Consider the following 23,957-nt stretch of genomic DNA (forward strand, 5'->3'; position numbering starts at 1 on the left):
TAGCCGCGCAGGCCGAACTGATTTGCCACTGGGCTGAGCTGCATCTTCAGTGTCTGTCGGCAGCTCATATTGCAGGTCAGAGCAATGTGCAGGCCGATTATCTGAGCAGGCATCAGATCGATCCAGCAGAATGGAATCTGGCAGACGAAGTATTCCTGCAGATCTGTGCCAAATGGGGCAAGCCCGTGATGGATCTAATGGCGACAAGTGCCAATACCAAAGTCCCGTGCTTCTTTAGCAGACGGAGAGATCCTCGCTCGGCGGGGTTGGATGCCTTGGCTCAACCCTGGCCTCCGGGTCTACTTTATGTGTTTCCCCCATGGCCCTTGATAGGGCGCCTGCTCTTGCGGATTCGGCTGCACCCAGGAGAAGTGGTCCTCATTGCCCCGGATTGGCCAAGGAGACCTTGGTATGCAGACCTCCGACAGATGCTCCTGGAGGCTCCTCTGCCATTACCTCTGGTACCGAACCTGTTGACTCAGGGACCGGTAGCCATGGAGGACGCCAGCCGCTTTGGTCTTACGGCATGGATATTGAGAGGGCGCAATTGAGGGATAAAGGTTATTCCAATAAAGTTATTTCCACTCTCCTGCAAGCCCGCAAGCGGTCCACTTCCGTGGCTTATGCCAGGATTTGGTGCCTGTTTGAGTCTTGGTGTGCTTCCAGAGCCATTGTTCCAATGCGGGCTCCTGTCTCGCCGATTCTGGACTTTTTGCAGGAAGGTGTACAAAAAGGCTTGGCCTATAATTCCCTGCGGGTGCAGGTGGCAGCGTGGCCTCCCGTCGTGGTAAGGTGGCAGGCATGTCTTTGGCTGCTCACCCAGATGTGGCACGGTTTCTTAGAGGGGTGCTTCGGCTCCGACCTCCAGTGCGAGCACCCTGTCCAGCTTGGAACCTGGGGCTAGTTTTGAAAACCCTGCAGGCATCTCCTTTTGAGCCGCTTCGGCGAGCATCGGAGAAAGACTTGACACTGAAGGCCGTTTTTCTGGTGGCCATTACCTCGGCGAGACGGGTGTCAGAGCTCCAGGCGCTGTCCTATAGAGACCCATTTCTGCAATTTTCAGAGTCCGGAGTCACGGTTCGGACCGTGCCTTCCTTTATGCCTAAGGTGGTTTTAGCTTTTCACTTGCCCTCTTTTTCAGAGGAAGAGTTTCCAGAATCTTTTGGCAGCTGCACCTTTTGGATGTGCGCAGGGACTCTGCTGCAGTATCTGCGAGTTACTAACTCTTTCAGGACTTCTGATCATCTGTTTGTTTTGCTATCTGGTTCTCGCAGAGGGTCTCCAGCGTCTAAAGCCACTATTGCCTGCTGGCTCAAAGAAACTATCTTTTCAGCTTATCTGCTGGCCGGCAGGGCCTGTAGCCTTTAAGGCACATTCTACTAGAGCGATTTCTTCCTCTTGGGCTGAAAACTGGAGCACTCTCTCTTGAAGAGATATGCAGTGCAGCAACATGGGCTTCTAAGCTCTCCTTTGCCCGACATTACAGGCTGGATGTGGCTGCCAGGAGGGATGCGCGTTTTGGTGCACAAGTGCTAGCGCGTGGTGTGGCTTGTTCCCACCCTATCTAGGGATTGCTTTGTTACATCCCATACGTAATGGCTTCATCTGCTTGATGACAAGGAAGGGAAATTAGATTCTTACCTTGGTAATTTTCTTCCTTTAGTCATAGCAGATGAAGGCCATGAGCCCTCCCTGTATGATTGTCTGTATGCTGTGAATCTGTTTTTCAGGTTCTGTTCTAATTTCCTGAAGTTCCTTCCTTGGGAGAAAGTTGGAAAACAATCTTCAGGATTCATGTCAGTTTAAATTTAGGAGGATGTGTTCATTCCCTCCAGCATGTTTTTTTTGGAGGATGTGTTGATTCTCTCCAGGAGGCGCGTGTGTTCCCCTCCAGTTCTATAAATAGGAGGATGAGTTCATTCCCTCCAGTGTGTTGGGAGGATGTGTGATTCCCTCCAGGAGGCGCGTGGTGTTCCCCTCCACTTATACAATAAGGAGGATGAGTTTATTCCCTCCAGGAGGATGTGCATTCCCTCCTTTATGAGTTCATGCCCTTGTGATGGGCCATCGTTCGCTGTGAGGAAAGCTCTTGTGATTCCCATTGCGGTTTGCCATACTGCTTTGGAAGCTTCAAATACTGAAGAGGCAGTGGAGCTAGCTGGCCAAGAGGGCACTGTGAAAGTTTGAGTGCTCTCTATCTCCCCTGCTGGTTGATGGACATAACCATACGTAATGGCTTCATCTGCTATGACTAAAGGAAAGAAAATTACCAAGGTAAGAACCTAATTTTCCCGTATCGCTCCATTGTGCGACCGCACCTCGAATATTGTGTTCAGTTCTGGTCGCCGTATCTCAAAAAAGATATAGTGGAATTAGAAAAGGTGCAGAGAAGGGCGACGAAAATGATAAAGGGGATGGGACGACTTCCCTATGAGGAAAGGCTAAAGCGGCTAGGGCGGCTGAGGGGAGATATGATAGAGGTCTATAAAATAATGAGTGGAGTTGAACGGGTAGATGTGAAGCGTCTGTTCACGCTTTCCAAAAATACTAGGACTAGGGGCATGCGATGAAGCTACAATGTAGTAAATTTAAAACGAATCGGAGAAATTTTTTCTTCACTCAACGTGTAATTAAACTCTGGAATTCATTGCCAGAGAATGTGGTAAGGCGGTTAGCTTAGTGGAGTTTAAAAAAGGTTCGGACGGCTTCCTAAAGGAAAAGTCCATAGACCTTTATTAAATGGACTTGGGAAAATCCACTATTTCCGGGATAAGCAGTATAAAATGTTTTGTATATTTTTGGGATTTCTGGGTATTTATGACTTGGATTGGCCACTATTGGAAACAGGATGCTGGGCTTGATGGACCTTTGGTCTTTCCCAGTATGGCAATACTTATGTAGATTTTCTCCTGTTTCTATATTAAAAAAAAAAAAAAGTCAACCAGATGAACTGGATGAGGTAAGATGTTGAACATTAAAAAAAAAAAAGCGATCAGACTGAGGAGAGCTGTTCCGCGATTGTGAACAGCGTTGGGGAGGGGGGTGTCAGTCTCTGTATGCACCTGTATGTCTATTTCGTTGGAATCTGTGAAACATTGCTTCTGGTGTGAGAGCGAGAGAGCAGTGTCGGGGGGGGGGGGGGGGGGGGAGGGTGCGAGGCATGTTCACGGAGGGTGGAGTCAGCTGGGAAACCGGCTTTGCAGACTTCAGAAGTGCCGGAGCGTAGTTTAGCAGGAAGCCCGGGTCTTGCTTCGGTGCACACTTCTACAGGCGCCATTTCTCCCCTGCACTGCATGGTAGCGGGACAGCCGCGTGAATATTTTCCCGCCTCAGCAACATTAGATTTAGATGCGCCAGGGGACTCAACAGAGGCTTCAGGGGTGGATAATGCACCATTCTCCCCTGAATTTGTGCTACTCATGCACAAAGCTTTTTACTGAAGCGATCGGGTAGCCTCAGGATACTTCCAGGTTGCTCTCCTCCTCGGACCATTCAGATGCCATTTTTGCCTAAGAGACCACGTGTTGAGGTCTCGCAGGACGTGAATGACGCCTCTGGGCCCTGCGATGCGGAGGATGGCCACTTTCTGGATATTCCCTACCAGCTACCTCTGAGATTCTTGGAGGAACTGCTGCCAGTTGAAGGAGATGACCCCACAGCAATTCGGCTTTTCAGGAAGGAGGAGCATCCAGCCCTCATCATCCAGGCGCTTGAGGTTTTGAATATTTCTTCCCCAGAATCCACATCTATCACGCCGTCCATTATGTTGGGGACCAAGAGGCCCCCAAAGAACTTTCATATCCATAAGTCCATGAAGGTTCTCACCTCGAAGCAATGGGATTCTCCAGACACTGGCCTTCAGGTGGCGCGGGCAGTGGCGCATCTTTTCCCGCTGTCTGCAGAGGAGTTGGAGTCCTTGCCTTGTGCCTTCCAGTGGTGGACTTCTTAATCACAGCGGTCACTAAAAAGACCATGCTGTTGGTGAAAGGGGGCACGGATCTAAAGGACACCCAGGATCGGAAGTTGGAATTTTCTTTGAAGATGTCCTTTTGAGGTAGCAGTATTGTGCCTCCAAGCGTCTGTGTGCAGGTCTTATGCGGCATGTGCATCTTTCATGGGTCCAAAAGGCAACTTCTCCTGACAAGCTCATTGGATCCTTGCCAGCCCTGGAATCTGGCCTTGCGTATTTGGTGGATCTTCCAGCAGAAGCAGTAGCCCTTTCGGGGGGAGCAATGTTCTTCTGCTTCCACCTCTCGTGTCTCCGGCCATTAGAAGTTCCCAATGATGGGGCCCTGGTCCATTCCCTGATGGTCATCAGGGGATGGCTGTCTCATTTTCTGGGGGTGTGACCAGGGTCACTTCAGATGATTTATGAAAGCGTGAAAACACCTTAGGAAGGAAGGAAGGACGGATAGAACCGTCCAAATGCACACCCTTGCCTCCATAAACTGGAGAAAGGGGTCCCTGCAGGACAGCGCCTAAAGCTCCAAAACCAGTCTCGCTGAGGCGATGGTGACCAAAAACACAGTCTTCAACGTGAGGTCTTTCAAGGACAAATTGAGCCCCTAGATTGTCTGTCCTTGAAAGACCTCACGTTGAAGACTGTGTTTTGGAGGCCGTAGGTGGTTAACGCCCCGGGAAAGTGTACCATGTCCAGATGCGAGGCCAGAGAAGAGTCCTGAAGTCGGCCCCAAAAACTGGCAAAAGCTGCCACCTGAACCTTTAAGGAGCTCAGGGACAAAGACTTATCAAGGCTAAGAAGGAAGATACCAAGGTCAAGGTAGCTGCAATGCCTGAATAGGAACACCACAATTCAAAGGTCTGCCAGACCCTCGCATATATCGTGGAAGTAGACCGCTTCCATGCCTGTAGCACTGTGGTAATCACCCTGTCCGAGTAACCTGAATCAGCTGCTTTTTCTCCCAGCCTTTCGCTGAGAGGACTACCCATATGAGTTCCGACCTTTGAGGTGTCTCGACGTGCGGTGCATTCTTTGCCGGTATCAGGAAGTTGCCAATGACTTCCATCGTTCTGATCATCTTTTCGTCCTCTTTGTGGGTCGCAAAAAGGGAGAGGTAACCTTGAAGGCCACAGTGGCTCATTGGCTACGACAGGCGATCGCTTCAGCTTATACCGCCACAGGGAAGCCCATTCCTTTGCGGGTGAGAGCGCATTCTACCCGGGCCTGGGTGGCTTCTTTCACCAAATCCTGCTCGATTTCATTGAAGGAGATATGCAGGTTGGCCACTTGGGCTTCAATGCATACCTTCTCTAAGCATTACAGATTGGATGTGGTAGTATGTCAGGATGCAGCCTTTGGGACCTCTGTCGGGGCTGCTGGGTTTGCAGTGTCTTGCCCCACTTTGAGGGCTGCTTTGGTACATCCTACAAGTCTCTGGATTGATTTCTGGGGCGCTATGGAAGGTAAAATTAGTCCTTACCTGATAATTTTCTTTCCATTAGTCCAAACAGATCAGTTCAGAGGGCCACCCTGTGTTCTTCCTTGTTCAGAATTGGTTGTTTGTTCTCATTGGTGTGCTGGTAAATGTTTAACAGGCTCTCTCCCCGGTCCACCTCTGCGTCCCCCTCAAAATTGCAGAGCTGGCTATAGCCGGAGAGAGAGCCTGGGGGGGGGGGGGGGCAATGCATTACTCTCTCCAGGAAAAAAAAATTAAATGATCCCAGGTTCCAGTCTAATTCATGTTTAATGTGGGATAAAGTGCCATAAATAAGTAAATAAATATAAACTTTTAACGTTGAGCACCTGATTCTCAAAGTGGACAAATTCCAAACGCTATAATGAAAATAAAATGATTTTTTTCTACCTTTGTTGTCTGGTGACTTTGTTTTTCTGATCATGCTGGCCCAGAATCTGATTCTGCTGCTATCTGTCCTCTTAACTCTGTTTCCAGTGCTTCCTTTCCATTTATTTCTTTACTTTCCTCCTTTTTTCTTCATTTCTTGCCCTACATCCATAAGTAAAAGCCGGGTCCTCCACAGACTTGATTGTCCAGTGGATCCAGGTTATGCCTATTTTCTCCATCCATGTGCAGTATTCTCCTTTCCTCCTTTTCCCTCATCTCATCTCCTTCCTCTCTCTTCACTTCCCTCCATCCATGTCCAGAATTTCTTTCTCTCCCCTCCATCCATGTGCATCTCCTTCCTGTCTTCCTTTCCCTCCCCTCCATCCATGTCCAACAATTCTCCTTCCATCCATCCATGTACAGCAACTCTCCTATCCCCTCCCTTCCATCCACCTATGTCCAGCAACTCGCCTATCCCCTCCCTTCCATCCACCTATGTCCAGCAACTCGCCTATCCCCTCCTTCCATCCACCCATGTCCAGCAACTCTCCTCTCCCCTGTCCTCTCCTCTCCCCTGCCCTCCCCTCCATCCACCCATGTCCAGCAGCTCTCCTCTCCCCTGCCCTCCCCTCCATCCACCCATGTCCAGCAGCTCTCCTCTCCCCTGCCCTCCCCCTCCATCCACCCATGTCCAGCAACTCTCCTCTCCTCTCCCCTGCCCTCCCCTCCATCCACACATGTCCAGCAACTCTCCTGTCCAGCAACTCTCCTGTCCCCTGCCCTCCATCCATACCCAGCAATTCTCTCCTCTCCCCTGCCCTCCATCCATTCAATAAAAAGGTATCTTATTTTCTTTTTGTTTTATTTCTATTTATAATCTTTACGAGTCCCCACAGAATTTTGAAGGTTTAACTATACAGTTGGCCCCTAATCTCTTAAGATAGAGAAAATACCTGGCATACATGCTAGGGTAACTTTTTAAAGGAGAATGCATGAAGTTTTAAAATAATCTGTAAGCATTACCTGAAGTATCTTTTTCTCAGTTACTTCCTGTCTCATGGGTCTCTTTTTCTATGTGCCCTACTCTTGCTTGGAGCTTTGAAGTTTCCACTGTTGCTCTGGACTCATTATATCTGGTATCTAAACCCTGTCTGCCAATTTAGGCCGATGAGGAGCATTTGTAGGTGAGGAATGGATGTCCTCTGTAACTGTGTGGTTGACAATTTTTGCAAGTATGAATGTATAAAAGCAAAGAAAACGCTGTCATATACTTCTTTTAAATCCATGCAAGGCAATTTCGCTTTTGCTCTGGCATCTAGTGAACAGAGCTGCCTGTGCCTTCATCTTCAGCTCTGTGGCCTTTGTGCTTTAAATATCACTTTAAAACTTTGTTTTATCTAGAAAGTAGAAGAGTGGTTCCTACCAGGAACAGGGTCCAAATCCTGATAGGCAAGGAAACAATATATGATAGTTGTAGTGAGGGGTGGGGGGATTGTACGAGAGATTTCTGTATGTATAAAAGTGTTTTGCACACAGAAATCATGTTTTTCTAAAATTTACGTGGGATGTAGGCATAGGCATATAATATAAGTTTTTCTTGCCTGATTGGACATGTTCCTGAGGTGGGATTAGGGCTTAATTTTCACTTACATTCACATATTATGAAATACATACAGAAGCACATATGTGCATGCCCAGAGCAAGCATAAGTGGTGTGTAGATACATTCCGTAGGCTGTTTTTTTTTTAAGTGAAAGTATGCATATTCTTGCTGCACAAGTTAGCAGCCAATTATGAATAGCTGTCATTGACTGAGAATGTCAAAGACCTTGTCAGGTATTAATTGCTACAGGAAGTTGCAGGAGTCAGATGTAATTAATCTGAGGGCACTGCTTTGCACCCTAGTGACATGAGGATGTGGAGGGCGAGAATAGGCCTCACAGATCTTCTTCACATTACCATCTTTGATTTTTTTTCTTCTTGAGAACATGAGAAGCAGTCTGTTTCTGAAGAATTGCTGTCTTTATCTAAATTGTGTCCAAATGAGAATTTTGGTTGTTAAAACATGTGCGGACTGTGAAATGTTGCAGGAAGACCTTAGGAAATTGGAAGACTGGGCAACCAAATGGCAGATAAAATTTAGTATGGACAAATGCAAGGTGATGCACATCGGAAAGAATAATCCAAATCATAGGTTACCTGATGCTATGGTCCACTTTGGGGGTCAGCACTCAAGAAAAAGATCTAGGGTGAAATGTTCTGCTCGGTGTGCGGCAGCGGCCATAAAAGCAAACAGGATGCTAGGATTTATTAGGAAAGGGATGGTGAATAAGACCGAAAATACTATAATGCCCTCTGTATAACTCCATGGTGCGACCGTAATTTGACTATTGCGTTCAGTTCTGGTTACCATATCTCAAAAAAGATATAGTGGAATTAGAAAAGGTTCAAAGAAGAGCGGCCAAAATGATAAAAGTGTTGCAATTCCTCTCGTATGAGGAATGGGTAAGAGGTTAGGGACTCTTCAGCTTGGTAAAGAGACGGATGAGGGGGAGATATGATTGAGGTTTACAAAATCCTGAGTGGTGTAGAATAAGTAGAAGTAAATCGATTTTTTACTTGTTCCAAAAGTACAAAAACTAGGGGAACCTCGAGGAAGTTACATGGAAATACTTTAAAAACAAATAGGAAGAAATATTTTTTCACTCAACGAATAGTTAAGCTCTGGAACTCATTGCCGGAGGATGAGGTACAGAGGTTAGTGTATCTGGGTTTAAAAAGGTTTGGACAAGATCCTGGAGGAAAAGTCCATAGTCTGCTATTGAGACAGACATGAGGAAGCAGCTGCTTGACTTGGGATTGGTAGCATGGAATGTTGCTAATAATTGGGTTTCTGCAAGGTACTTGTGACCTGGCTTGGCCACTTCTGGAAACGGGATACTGGGCTAGATGGACCATTGCCTACACAGATTCTTGTTACTCTTCTGCTTAATCCTGGTGTCTGGACCACCTCTGGGCTCTTGTTCCCTCTCTGGTCCATTTTGCAGTAGACCCCCCCCCCCCCCAACATGACCATTCCCCGAGGACCATCACAATGACAGAGCACCTGCTGCACTTGGGGCCATCTAAAGACAGTGATACTGTGTCACTTCTCAGAGGATTGCCAGCTGCCTGCCAGGGACTTACGACACCCTCCCCACCTGAGCCAAGATCATTGGATGGACCATTGGTCTGACCCAGTATGGCTGTTCTTAGATTTTTACCGTAATTAAAGAACTGTTAGTTGTTGATAGATGGACTCTCCATAGACAGGCCTGAATGCGGTTTATTTTCTTTTGAATGGTACAGGGTTTGAAAGCATATGCACATTTTCTGAATTATTTTCTTAACTCCTGTATGTTTTAGAATCCACTGAATTTTTATTTATTTATTATATTTACTTGATATCATGCCAAGGTGCTGCTGGGCGATTTACATTTATAACTGAAAGAAAGGAAAGGAGAAGAGGAACAGAGGAGAAGAGCAAGAGAATGACAGGAGGGGGAGAGAGGAGATGAGTGGAGAACAATGGGAAGGGAAAAACAAGGGAGGAAGCTCTGCAGTATGAGTAAATTATCCAAATGGGAGGTATTTTTACAAGTTGTTTTTTTTTTTAATCGAGGGAAAGAGGACTTTGGTTGATTATGTAGGCCAAGATAACAGAAGCCAGTATCTCTAGGAATATCAAGACAGAAACAGAATGATTTGGGAGGGCAAGAAGGAGCTGATTTGAGAGGAGTTAAGAGAAGTCATAAGGAGTGAGATCTGCCAAATAACTGCGGTAATATGGTGTCAGACCTCTGAATACAAGGCAAAGGATTTTAAATTTGAGCCTGACTGCAATGGGCAGCCAGTGATTGGACGGAAGTAAAGAGGTCACATTGTCAAAAATGACATGCATTATGTAATAGTTCAACAACCAGTTGATTTGAGCTAAATGAAAGTGTTTCAAAGACACCAAGGGAAGACCATTATAAGGGCATTTCAGTAGTCTACATGAGAAATAACTAGTGCCAATATGAGCATTCTTATGTTTGAGGGGAAGAATGATTTTGACTGAACAAATATGGTACCAAAGTCATTCTGGGTCTTGAAAGTGAGTTTGAGATCAAATATAACCCCCCCCCCCCCCCCCAGAATGTGTACTGCATCCTGATAAGGAAGTGACAGTTTGGGAAGTGAATATACTCACATTTGGAGGAATTCAAAAATAATGATCATCTCTTAGCCAGGTGGAGAGAGCCTGTAGGCAGGAATTAAGAGAAGAAACATTAGATAGGCGAGTGGAAGACTGAAAAGAATTTGTACATAATCAGCGTAACAATATGCCAAGAGATGGGTTCAGAAGAGGAAGTGGGGATAAGAATATTTTTAAAAGAGTGGGAGCTAGAATAGAATAGACCCCCCTGAAGAGCACTGCAGAGTGAGAGATGGGAACAATAGTAGGAACTGCCACCGAAAGGCATAGATTGAAACCAGAAGTGAACTATACCTGTGATCCCCCAAGACTACCTGCCTGACATGGATATAGGGCAAAGAGTTTTTACCCAAAAAGAGTAATAGTTGATGTAAGACAGTTCTTTCCAGTTATTTAGCGAGAAAAGGAAGATGAGAAATGGATCCTGCCAACCTGTTCAGCTTTTTAGACTCAAGGGAGGCTTTTTTTTAAAAACTGGAGATATGAGACTATGCTTTCACAAACTAGGCATCTAGCCATAGGAAAGGCTGGTTTGGAGAAGAATCAAACAGAATTTCTGAAAGAGAATTGCGTACCAAGGATCTAGCAGAGAGGAAGTGACGTGTAGGGAGGAGACAAATTTCATTACTGCCACTAGAGTGAGTAAATGAAGTGTACTTTATGTAGAGGAGAGGTACAGTTGTGGTTAAAAGGAAGCAATGGGGGAAAGATGGGGAAAGGAAAGAAGGGATTCCAGTGGTGGGAAGGTTCAGGAAGGAGGACGCAATCGCAATGAAGATGAATGCTCAAGGACAGAAGAGAGTAGAGAATTTCATCTGCCAAGCAAGTATCGGGGTGAAGAATTGAGGATAGGTGAGAAGAACCGGGGGAAGAGGGAGGGACGATGGCATTAAGGATTTTAAAAAGCTTCTGAAGTGTATTTAGGAGAGTTAGATAACACCTTCAAAGTAGGAATGTTTAGCTTATGAAGAGTAGAATTAAATTCTCAATGCTCAACATGAAAAATGTGATCGCTAGGAGGGATATGAGATTTACATCGCAGGTGTTCAGCACATTGCACCTGCTGCTTAAGCAAGAGCAATCCTGAATGAAGCCAAGGAGAGTGTTTACGGGAACTACTTGCAACGTGTCTAGGAGGTGCAATAGTCTCAAGAAGTGAGGAGAGAAAGGCATAAAGATCACATACTAGATCTAGGGGGGGGGGGGGGGGCGTCGGGCTGGAAATCCAGGAGGAAAACCTGCTGTTGACTTAGCTCATGTTCAAGGTGATATAATGGCCTCTTTAACACAAGAGAATGTGGATGCAGATAAGGAAAAGTGATGAGGAAGTGGCCAGACCTGGGAAGGGGAGAGGCAGAAAAAGAACAGAGCTGAATAGGCAAAGGAGAGAGGGAGAATACAAGATCAACAGTATGTCCCTGTGTGAGAGCAGGAAAGTACCTAAGACTATGCAGAAGAGAGAGAGAGAGAGATTCTTAGCAGAATTGGAAGGAGGAAGATTGAAGTCCCCCCCCCCCCCAAACAATGATTGGAGAGCATGAGATGCATAAATCAGCAAGTAGAACTGAGAGCTCTTTGAGGGAGGGGAGGGTGGCAAACTAAGGCTAGAAAGAAGAGGCTGCAGGGGGTGAAAAACACATGACCCAAACTGCCGAGAAAGAGAGGGGTTTAAAGTTCCAAGGGGAGGAGTTAAAAGTAGAGAAGCGGAGAAATGCTATTCTGTCCCCTTCCTTTGAAGGCCTGCAGTGAAAGGTAAAAGCAAAGCCTGGTGATGAGGCATCAAGAAGGGGGGAACAGTTTCACTTGAGCTAAGCCTTGTCTCTTTAATAGGAATCTGGAAATTGAGGAAGGAGATAAGAACTGCTAAGACAGAGCCTTTATGCTGCATGGAGCTGGCATTAAAAAGGCCCAGTCTGAGAGGGAACAAGAGCCCAGTGGCGGTCCAGACACAAAGGATTAAGGAGAAGAGTTAACAAGAATCTGTGCTAGGCAGTGCTGAATGTGTTTGAGGGAGGGAAAGGATGGCCATAAATCTTGGTTCAGTTTGGGATGATGTTGCAAGCACCCTGGAAGGCAGCTGACATCTTCTGAGAAGAAAAATGATACGGTATCACTACCTCTGTGTAGGACAGAGCACGTGCTGTACCAATGGTCCTGGGGAGAGGAGGGTTACTGTTGCTGATTCCATTTTGCAGTAGAACCCCCACCCCAACATGACCATTCCCCCAGGACCATCACAGTGACAGAGCACTTGCTGCGCTTGGGGCCATCTAAATACAGTGATACTGTGTCACTTCTCAGAGGATTGCCAGCTGCCTGCCTGGGACTTACGACACCCTCCCCACCTGAGCCAATATCAATGGCATGAAAACATGCTTCTATAATGGCCTGGTAGGGAGCGGCTCCTGAATTTACTTCATCTGGTAGTGGGTGGGGGGGGGGGGGGGGGGGTAGGAACTGTTAAAACTGCCTGGTTGGGGGAGCAGGGATTCATTTGTAGACAGAAAGGAACTGGAACAGTATAGCTTGTGGCAGGGGCAGGAGCAATAGGAGAAGAGGGCCTAGATGGAGTGGAGTGACTGTTCTGCTCTAGGCTTATCCCCTCCCCTCCTTGTGCTCCAGGTACTGCAGGGAAAACACTTCTGCTTCTTGCTGCTTTGACTCTGGAGTCTGTACAGAGTTGGTGGTGGAACTGTATTCCAGGTAGTTTGGTCTGCAGCACTTTAATCACAATTAACATGTTAATTATTAATCTCGATTAAAAAATGTAATTGCAATTCATGATTAAGTGCCCTCCCTTCCCTGTTTGCCCACCCGCATGCACGCACGGTCGGTCTGGCATCTCTCTCTCCCCTCTCCTCCTGTCCCTGTTTACTTTTTTTCCTCCCTCCCAGTAATGTTCGAACCGACAGCAGTATTGAAACGCTGCCTCAGCCTACACTGGGCCTTTCCTTCTGACTCGTCCCGCCCCCTTCTGACATAGCTTCCTGTTTTCAGAAGAAGGGCGAGATGAGTCAGAAGGAAAGGCCCGATGCAGGCTGAGGCAGAGTTTCATACCGCTGCAGGGTGAGATGTACTTGGGGGGGTGGGGGAGTAAACGGAGAGGAGGGAGAGGTCGCCAAGGTCGGGGAGGGGAGAGAAAGCCACCAGGGGTCCGGGAGAGGGGGCCAGATGACGGACTGACCGTGCAGGCAGGCAGGTGAGGGGAAAGAGGGGAGGTATGGCCCATGAGAAAGAGAGAATGAATGAATGGGTGAAGGCACAGGGGGGCAAATGAGAGAGAGAATGGGTGGAAGGTACAGGGGGCCACACGAGAGAGAGAATGGGTGAAGGCATGGGGACACATGAGAGAGAAAGAGAGAGAGAATGGGTGAAGGCAGAGGGGGAGCATGAGCTCAGACCCCTTCAAACTGCAACACGTGTTCAGTGGCTGGTGGGGTAGCTCAAGCCCCGCCAGCCAAAGATATACGCTACCTGAGTCACCCCCTTCTTCCTTGTACTGCCTCAGGAGCGAGGAAGTCAGCGGAGTTCCTCCAACCACCAGTTCTTGCACTTCCCAAGCATGCTCAGTTCGTTCATGAACTGAGCATATTCGAGGAGTGTCGGCATCAGCGGCTGGAGGAACCCCTTGCTTCTGAGGGAGCACAAGGAGGAAAGAGGCCACTTTGGCAGTGGATTTCTTCGACTGGTACATAAGTACATAAGTAGTGCCATACTGGGAAAGACCAAAGGTCCATCTAGCCCAGCATCCTGTCACCGACAGTGGCCAATCCAGGTCAAGGGCACCTGGCACGCTCCCCAAACGTAAAAACATTCCAGACAAGTTATACCTAAAAATGCGGAATTTTCCAAGTCCATTTAATAGCGGTCTATGGACTTGTCCTTTAGGAATCTATCTAACCCCTTTTTAAACTCCGTCAAGCTAACCGCCCGTACCATGTTCTCCGGCAACGAATTCCAGAGTCTAATTACACGTTGGGTGAAGAAAAATTTTCTCCGATTCGTTTTAAATTTACCACACTGTAGCTTCAACTCATGCCTTCTAGTCCTAGTATTTTTGGATAGCGTGAACAGTCGCTTCACATCCACCCGATCCATTCCACTCATTATTTTATACACTTCTATCATATCTCCCCTCAGCCGTCTCTTCTCCAAGCTGAAAAGCCTAGCCTTCTCAGCCTCTCTTCATAGGAAAGTCGTCCCATCCCCACTATCATTTTCGTCGCCCTTCGCTGTACCTTTTCCAATTCTACTATATCTTTTTTGAGATACGGAGACCAGTACTGAACACAATACTCCAGGTGCGGTCGCACCATGGAGCGATACAACGGCATTATAACATCCGCACACCTGGACTCCATACCCTTCCTAATAACACCCAACATTCTATTCGCTTTCCTAGCCGCAGCAGCACACTGAGCAGAAGGTTTCAGCGTATCATCGACGACGACACCCAGATCCCTTTCTTGATCCGTAACTCCTAACGCGGAACCTTGCAAGACGTAGCTATAATTCGGGTTCCTCTTACCCACATGCATCACTTTGCACTTGTCAACATTGAACTTCATCTGCCACTTGCACGCCCATTCCTCCCAGTCTCGCAAGGTCCTCCTGTAATCGTTCACATTCCTCCTGCGACTTGAGTATCCTCACCAGCAAATGTATCATAGCTGATGTGGGGGGGAGGAGGGAGAGGTATTGTTGCCCCCCCCCCCCACCCCAGTGGACTGCTAGCTATGTCCTGCCTTTAATCATAACATAGTAACGTAGTAGATGACGGCAGATAAAGACCTTGTATTGTCCATCCAGTCTGCCCAACAAGATAAACTCATTGTATGTGATACTTTCTATGTATACCTGTCCTTGAATCGAAATGCAGCTCTAGTGGAAATGTTTCTTTTTATGTTTTGTTTGTTTGGCTGTCCTTCCTTGTAAGAGCTTGTAGTGCCTGGACTCAGCCTGCTTAAAGATCACATCTGTGTTTCCTTCTGGTGGAACTCCTGAATCTTGGCCCCGACTGGGCTTTACACCTGTTGTTATACTTAAATAACCAAATCCGTCTGTTTGCAAAACAAGCTGGCCTGAATCCAGAGTAAGTTAATCTTTTTCCCTCCGCCTGACTCCTGCTCATGAATGATGAAGGGTGTTGAAATAGCTTTGTGTGAGCTTCTCCTGTGGCTGTGTAACTTCAAGCCTGCCTGCTATCTTTTCCTTCTCAGGGCTCTGATATTGAGACACTGACCTGTGAAAATGGAGAAAGCAATGGCAGCCTTGAGTCAGAAGAAACACCTGCGATCCTTGAGGCAGAACTGGAAGATAGGCCACAAGAGCTGAGGGGTAGGACTTTGAAAAACAGCAGAAGATTTAAGAAAGCAGTTGTCATAAGTTCTGAATGGAAGAGACTGTGCTTAAAGTAAAACTTGGTTTGTGTATTTAGGAGAGCTGAGAGGTCAAAGGAATTTTATGTTTGTTTTTCCAGTGACACTTTCATACACTAATAGCATCCTTCTAACTAGGTGCCCTAGCAGTTTTGTTTGGGCAACAAAATTTTGCATTGGTGCACTCCTCCAGTTAACCATAATCACTCTAAAAGGTGAAATGCTTAGGATGAAAGAGTTTGTCAGTATTAATGCTCCAGTTCAAGGGAGATTATGGGCAATAGGACATTATAGCTGGAGGACCTCTTACTGGTCCCTGTACCCCAGATTTACCTAGTTTCTTAAAACCTTACCTTGTGGCAGATGCCTTTTGGTGCAAATACAGTTTCAAAGGAGAATTAAGCAGCGAATTACACACAACGGTAACAAAGCCCAGTACCCACCCCCTCTTTCTTTAAAAGGTATGTTCATCCATGCAAGGTACCTATTGGCATCGCAGTGTCTGTCCGTACCCAGATATGAGGTGATCTCTCTCTGGCTGCATTTGGCTGAAATCTGGTAGCATGGTCTCTTATTGAGGTTCCAGCTCTCCAACCAAATTCTAGGACAGTCTGTCCATGAAGAGCTGCCCCCCCCCCCTACGGATTTTCACAAGTGCTTTTTTTTATGCATTAACAACTGTTTTATGGAGCCATTGAACTAATACAGTTAATTGCTATTCCCATTTATCTTGTATACACATCATCCCTTCCCCTTCACCTTATACATCTGTATCCAAACGCAGTTCACGATTGCTTTTATGTGTTTGTCCCTTTCAGGCTATATAACTGCTAAATTCAGTTTTCTGAAACTATCCAGAATTTGTATTTGAGAAATAAGCTGGGTATTTCACCTGCCTCCTTCCCCCTCCCAAAAGCTTTCCCTGCATAAAGTCAGTGCTGGATGTGATTTCAAATCGAGTAAATTGAGATGACAATTTAAAATAATTTTGTATGATTTCTGGTTTTTGTTTGAAAATCACTCTTTCTACCCTAATTTTGATTTTAGATTGGAAATCACATATTCAAGTGACGATTGTATCTTCTTTGGTTATGGAAAATCATTTGCTGATGGGTGTTGATTTAGTCTAGCATTCATGGATTTATTACTGTGATGGTCTATACTCGAGCCGAAGCTACCAAAGTCTGTGAACCGTATTTATATATTAATTCTTGCCATATATGGACTTATAATTCTCATATCCCTACTTTTGTACTGTGAAATATAAGTATGATGTGTCGCAAGGGATCGGTATTTTTATGTTGGGTCAGTGGGGTATGCTCTTCTGAACAGTTCTGTCTTTAGTGCTTTCCAAAAATTTAGGTGGCATCAGGATACATGACAGACCTCATCAACCTGCCAACCAGAAACTCCACAAAATCTGCACGATCATATCTAAACCTCCATTACCCAAGCAGCAAGGGACTCAAATACAAATCCACCTATGCAACCAGCTTTTCCTACCTAAGCGCACAACTATGGAACGCATTACCAAAAGTAGTAAAAACTATGCTCGACCACCTAAATTTTCAGAAAGCATTAAAGACAGACCTGTTCAGAAGAGCATACCCCACTGACCCAACATAAAAATACCGGTCACTTGCGACACAACATAACCAAAGAACTGCAACGGACATTACCTGACTCTTCTTTCCCCTTTCCCTCTCTAAGTTCCCCCCAACTGTTTCCTACCATACATATACCTCATTATACCACAATATCACTTTTTATTCATTCATACTATGTATTTGTTCAAACTGTAATCGGCTAACACCATTAACGTAAGCCACATTGAGCCTGCAAAAGGTGGGAAAATGTGGGATACAAATGTAATAAATAATAATATTCACGTTTATCAGTGTTGATAGATTAGTCTATAATCCTGTCCTGTGACAATTACATTTAATAGCAGTACATTGCTGAATTTTGATTTGAAATCACAACTGGCTTACTGATTTGATTTCAAATTAGTTTTGTATTTAGTGATTTTGATTTGAAAATCTTTGTCAAAATGATTTTACCCAACACTGCCTGTAGTCCTCCAGAATTGGAGCTTGATTCTCTAGGAGGCTTCACAATAAGGGGGCTACATACACAGGCAGGTATAACTCCTCCTTGAAGTTGTTATACCTCAATTTAACTTGTGGCTGTTACTGCAGAGACCAGATGCGATTGTTGTTTTGCTTCTTTGTCAGAGGATAGGGATTTGGTCCTGTTTTATTATTGTCAGCATGATAGAATAAATTTGTAATTGCAGGGGGAGACAGAAATAACCTGTAAAATCTTTTTTTTTTTTTTTTAAGAAACTCGCTTGTAGTGGTGCTCTACAAATGTGAGGTTTGAGGTCAGGAAATGTTTTAATTTACCTTGATCCAGGATGTTTGTGTTTCAGCTGATTGTGAGGATAGCACTGTGACAGCTGTGGGAGGTCCTCGTTCGCTCTTGGATCAAACAGTGCCAGCTACTGAGGTAAATTCTGCTTTGTATACAATTCTTCCTTAGGCACGCAGATCTGGGAGGTTTACACACTACTGCTAGGAAAGAGACGGATATCATACACAGTTTACTGTTCTTTGGGAATACCCAAGGTTCAACAGTGTTCAAACATGCCTTTGAAATGGGGGCAGTGAATAGTGCATATAGTAACATGAAATTATATTGCACCAAACATTGTCATAATGTTGCCTCTGGAGAGCATAGTGACATTGTACAGGTCTCTAACATCTTTAAAGTATGAAACAAAACAAGTTGAAAAGTGCCCACTACAAGCAGGAGGATCCTTAACTGTTACCCTGTCACTGACCTGTTTACCTTCCTCCCTCAAACACCTCAAGGGCAGACTTTTAAGAACTGGTGATTTATAAACCTTTGAGAACTGTATTAGCTTAAACAATTAGATTAAAACATTTGTTTTAAATTATGTTACAACTAAGCAAAGTGGGGGCAAGTCTATATCTTGGTGTCTCCAGTTAGGTACCCAGAGGGAGCACGGAAGGAACATGGGTGCCTACTTTCTTTTTACAGAATACTAGCACAACCAGGTATTAATCCTGCTAACATTTAGGTGCTTGTGCTTATGCCAGCCATAGAGCTGGTGTTAGCATGAGCACCTAAGTGCAGCAGGTCCGCACATAACTTACAGTAGTCTGAAAGTTACGTGCATAAATTGGAGCCCTGTCATTGTCCTGCTGTGTATGCCCCCACCCTGCAAATACACACTGTGTAAGTTAAGCAGGTATGTGCAGAATAGCAGTTAACGGCCCTATATTCAGCCCGTGGCAGTATGCAGTGTCAGCCACTCATAGCCACAGGCTAACCTGACCCCAGATACTCAATGCTGGGGCATGTGTGGCTCCCAGCATTGAATATCCGAGTATCAGTGGTCACCCAGAAGTTAACTGGGCACCAGCCGATATTCAGACCGGTGCCTGGTTAACTTTAGAGCATAAATTTAGGACAGCCTTTTTGCTGTCCTAAGTTTGGGCCCCTTTTACCAAGCTGTGGTAAAAGGGGCCCTGCAGTAGCATCGGCACATGGATTTGCCACACGCCAAGGCCCCCTCTTACGCAGCAGGTAAAAGGGGTTTTTTTTAATTAAAAAAAAAAAGGAAAAGGTAAGTTAAACACTTGTTGCACGTCCATTTCCTGGGGGAGCCCTTACTGCCACCTATTTAAGAGGCTGTAAGGGCTCCTGCGGTAACTGCTGCCTGATTACTGCCAGGTAAGCCCCCGGCGCTGAAAAAATTAAAATATTTTTTGAGCACTTTAAATAGCACACAGTGTGGGCAGAAAACTACTGCTGGACTCCTGCGGTAGCACAGTGGTAGTGCCAAATTGGCGCATATAAAGCCCATGGTAGGCTTGCTGCGCCTTTGTAAAAGGACCCCATTATGTGGTTACTTAACCGGTTTGCAGACTGAAAATCACTGCTAACCAGCTAAGTAGGCACTCCACCCCCGACCTGCCCCTAACCGAACCAGTTAAGTGCTAATGAATATCAGGTGCCAGGTCACTCAGCAGGGTTTAATCGGGCAGGAACCCCTCCTGCCTGGTTAAACCCTTTTGAATATTGGGTAGTATATGTCCAAACTTTGTGTCTCCCTAACCTGAGGGGGAAGTTGGTGTGCTATGTCTTCTCTAGCAGCATGTAGCGTGGTGTGTAGAAATCTCCATACCAGCTTTAATAGGATTAATTATTTGGCAGGTTTTGTTCTGCTGTAGAAAAATTATCTACTATCTTTTTATAAGATTTTTGTTGTTTGAATCCACTTGTAACAGTATCAGGCTAAGCTTAAAAATGGATCGGAAAAGTGTTTTACAATTGCTGACCTCCTTTATCTGCATCAGATATCTGAGATTTGGTAAATTCTCAGTGTGAGTGGTTTGCTGGATTTTCTTGTTTTGTCTTGGACTGGCCCTTGTGCTCCTTTATTTTGCATACATTTCTTTGCCATAAATGGCATTACCCATATTTCACGGTACAAAAAGTAGGGATAGACCAGTGGGCACAATATTAGGAAATCTAGTGTAAAAGATACCACCAAGGACAGCTGGAAAACGCACAATATTTATTGTCCTAGATATAAAGATAGTCCTTCAAGGGCCTATGTTATAGGCCCAAAATAGACAAAAGTACTCAAAAACAGGACTCAATGTCCTGCATTAGTTTTTGAAAAAAAAATAGTGTAACTTGTGTCATGTAATGCCTGAGCGCTTTCCCTATAACCCACCTGGAGTTAACCCTGTGGCCACTTGGAGAGTCCTACTCAGCACTGACCAGGCCCACTGGCATGTGCGTCTACACTGGCATACCCTCCACTCCCCTACTGGGTCCTGCTTGTCTCTGGGTGAGTCTCCCACCTGTAAGTTATTTCCCTGATGGATTCTAGGGACACAATCCTAGGGGTTCCACGGTTGCCAGAAAACCATTCAGAGACTGAGGACACAAACTACCAGGATTATTAGTCAGTCTAGGACAACAGAGCTAACAAACTAATAGGTTTATTTTCACACAAAAAAAAATAGAACAGTGAATGGTAAAAGTTTTAAACAGAAACAGGTAAAATAACAATGATTCAGTATTAAACTAACTAAACACTTTTTACTACCTAAGTAGGGGAGATCTGGAAAACTACTCACAGGATTTGTACAGGGTCTCAGTGTAGAGGTTTACCCCCTCCACACTTCCACTCAGAGACTGGAGAATTCCAGCACCAGTGTTGCCAGTTTTCCCACCCAAACGAGCCCAAATCCAGCCCAAAACCCGCCCAAACTCAAACCCCGCCCCTGACACCCCCACCCCCGCGTCATCACCCCCGCCCCCGCCGTCATCAACCCCGCCGTCACGGGCCCCGCCTCCCCCGTCACCGGCCCCGCCCAACACGTCACTAACCCCGCCCAAAACGTCACTAATCCCGCCCCCCGCGGCCGAAAAAACCGCCCGAAAAACCGCGGAAAAGAAAAAAAAGAAGCCCAAAAAACCGCGACCCGCCGCGGGCAAAAATTTCCTGCGGCGGGTCGCGGAAACCGCCCAATTGGGCGGTAAAACCGCCCACCTGGCAACACTGTCCAGCACCTATGGGATAGATCTTGGGCTTCGAGCCAATCAGGATACAGAGCATTAGCCCCAAGGGTGTTTGACCAATGGCACTTCAGGTTACTCGTCCCCGCAGGGGTTTTCCTCTTTTCTTTGGGGAAGGTAAGATAAAAGGAAAACAGACCTCTGCTACGCTATAGTGCAGACACCACCTGCTGGCCAAACAGGGAAAATGCATTGAAAGGGAAAAAGTATCATAAGGCAACATTACAAATCATAAGCATAAAAATCCCCTGTTTTGCCTCAGCTTGCAACTTACGAGTAAAACATTGTCGCCTGTTGAGGGTACAAACATAAGGACTTTCTGTGTCACATTTGAGAGAATGATGATGGGAATATCTATCTCTGTGTCTCTGGGCTGATGGCCTCTGCCTTTCCCCTGGCCTCTTGTTGGATATCTCCCTCTCTGAAAATTGTTGCTGTACTGTCATTGTGTGATGGGATCTCTGTCCCAAATTCTTTCTAAAAAGCTTTTGTCCCTCCAACTACCGCCCCACCTCCCTCCTACCCTTCCTCTCCAAAATACTTGAGCGCGCCGTTCACAGCCGCTGCCTCAATTTTCTCTCCTCTCATGCCATCCTCGATCCACTTCAATCCGGTTTTCACCCTCTACACTCGACAGAAACAGCACTCTCTAAAGTCTGTAATGACCTGTTCCTTGCCAAATCCAGAGGCCACTACTCCATCCTCATCCTCCTCGATCTATCCGCCGCTTTTGACACTGTCAATCATGACTTACTTCTTGCCACACTGTCCTCATTTGGGTTCCAGGGCTCTCTCTTCTCCTGGTTCTCCTCCTATCTCTCCCACCGCACCTTCAAAGTTCACTCTCATGGATCTTCCTCCACCCCCATCCCCTTATCTGTTGGTGTTCCCCAGGGATCTGTCCTTGGACCCCTTCTCTTCTCAATCTACACCTCTTCCCTGGGCTCCCTGATCTCATCTCATGGTTTCCAGTATCATCTCTATGCTGATGACACCCAGCTGTATCTCTCCACACCAGACATCACCGCGGAGACCCAGGCAAAGATATCAGCCTGCTTATCCGACATTGCTGCCTGGATGTCCAACCGCCACCTGAAACTGAACATGTCCAAGACCGAGCTCATCGTCTTTCCACCAAAACCCACTTCTCCTCTTCCTCCACTTTCTATCTCAGTTGATAACACCCTCATCCTCCCCGTCTCATCTGCCCGCAACCTCAGAGTCATCTTTGACTCCTCCCTCTCCTCTGCGCATATCCAGCAGATAGCCAAGACCTGTCGCTTCTTCCTCTTTAACATCAGCAAAATTCGCCCTTTCCTCTCTGAACACACCACCCGTACTCTCGTCCACGCTCTCATTACCTCTCGCCTTGACTACTGCAACTTACTCCTCACCGGCCTCCCACTTAGCCACCTATCCCCCCTTCAATCTGTTCAGAACTCTGCTGCGCGTCTTATATTCCGCCAGAACCAATATACTCATATCACCCCTCTCCTCAGGTCACTTCACTGGCTTCCAATCAGATACCGCATTCAGTTCAAGTTTCTCCTTCTTACCTACAAATGCACTCAGTCTGCTGCCCCTCACTGCCTCTCTACCCTCATCTCTCCTTACGTTCCCGCCCAAAACCTCCGTTCACAGGACAAATCCCTCCTCTCATTACCCTTCTCCACCACCAGCCAACTCCAGGCTCCGCTCATTCTGCCTCGCCTCACCCTATGCTTGGAACAGCCTTGCCGAGCCCTTACGCCAAGCCCCCTCCCTGCCCATCTTCAAGTCTTTGCTTAAAGCCCACCTCTTCAATGCTGCGTTCGGCACCTAACTCTTACCTTTCAGGAAATCCAGACTGCCCCAATTTGACTGCCCCCTATCAGACTGACTGTTCACGTGTCCTTTAGATTGTAAGCTCGTTGAGCAGAGACTGTCCTTCTATGTTAAATTGTACAGCGCTGCGTAACCCTAGTAGCGCTTTAGAAATGTTAAGTAGTAGTAGTAGTAGTAGACAAGGTGAGGAGGTAGAAATAGGGCTACTGAGGGGGGAGGTAAAGAAATGATCCGAATCGCTTCATATTCTTTCTGCTTCGGTTGCAGAATCTTTCCTCAGCTTGGATAAGGCTACACTTGGTTTTGAACTCGACTCTCTGTTGGGCCTGGAATAATTTTTTGGCTTAGACTAGGGGTAAATACTACGCCTTTTATAATCTAATTTGTCTCTCTTGAACTTATCTTTCTTAGTTTTCTTAATCTATTTTATGATCCATCCATATGGGGGGGGGGGGGGTTCCACATAATTTAGAACAGTTTCAAAATTACCTTCTTCACTTCTTAGATCTTTTAATTTCTAATTGAGGCTAATCCTCATAAAATCACTCTTTTTCTTACATGTCTGCTAACTAGGATCATTAAATCCAGGAGCATTTGTTTAATATTGATTGAGAAAATACTGATCATCTAAAAGCATCAAAATACTTTATCCTCTTGGAATTCTCTTTATACAACAGTTGTTCCTATTTTTGAGTACTTTGTTTATTTGGACCTAAAGTATAGGCCCTTGAAGGTGTATCTTTATTTGTGACAATAAATATTCTGTGTTTTTTAGGTGCCCTTGGTGGTATCTTTTTTAAAATTTGTATTTCTTTATTGAAAACGGAGAAAAGGCCTATTACAAAGATGTCTATACCCACAGCAACTAAATAGCTGGTACACAGAAAAGCAACCAGAACTATGGTATCTTTTTACACTAAGTTCTTCATATTGTGCTTGATGGTCTACCCCTACTTTTCGTGCTACTGTGTTTTTTTCGTAGGGTAACCTTTTGCCTTTTTTGTGTGCTTTCCATATTTCATGGAGCATTACAGCAACCGCGTCAGTCACATGTCTATAGTAATGGTAGAATAAAATTGTACTAAATAGGAGTCAC

At 45.8% G+C, this 23,957-nt stretch overlaps 1 protein-coding gene across 5 annotated transcripts in view; it reads left to right on the top strand.

The window, feature by feature from the left end:
• The window catches only part of CCPG1 (cell cycle progression 1), a 172,612-nt gene that overhangs the window by 36,161 nt on the left and 112,494 nt on the right, over positions 1-23,957 (top strand). For all 5 annotated transcript variants that reach the window (XM_030189112.1, XM_030189116.1, XM_030189107.1 and 2 more), the window contains exons 3-4: positions 15,260-15,377; positions 17,850-17,926. In XM_030189112.1, the coding sequence (XP_030044972.1) occupies positions 15,260-15,377; positions 17,850-17,926 (195 nt within the window). The remainder of the gene's footprint in view (positions 1-15,259; positions 15,378-17,849; positions 17,927-23,957) is intronic.

Source organism: Microcaecilia unicolor, chromosome 1, assembly GCF_901765095.1.
Source record: "Microcaecilia unicolor chromosome 1, aMicUni1.1, whole genome shotgun sequence".
Lineage (NCBI taxonomy): Eukaryota > Metazoa > Chordata > Amphibia > Gymnophiona > Siphonopidae > Microcaecilia > Microcaecilia unicolor.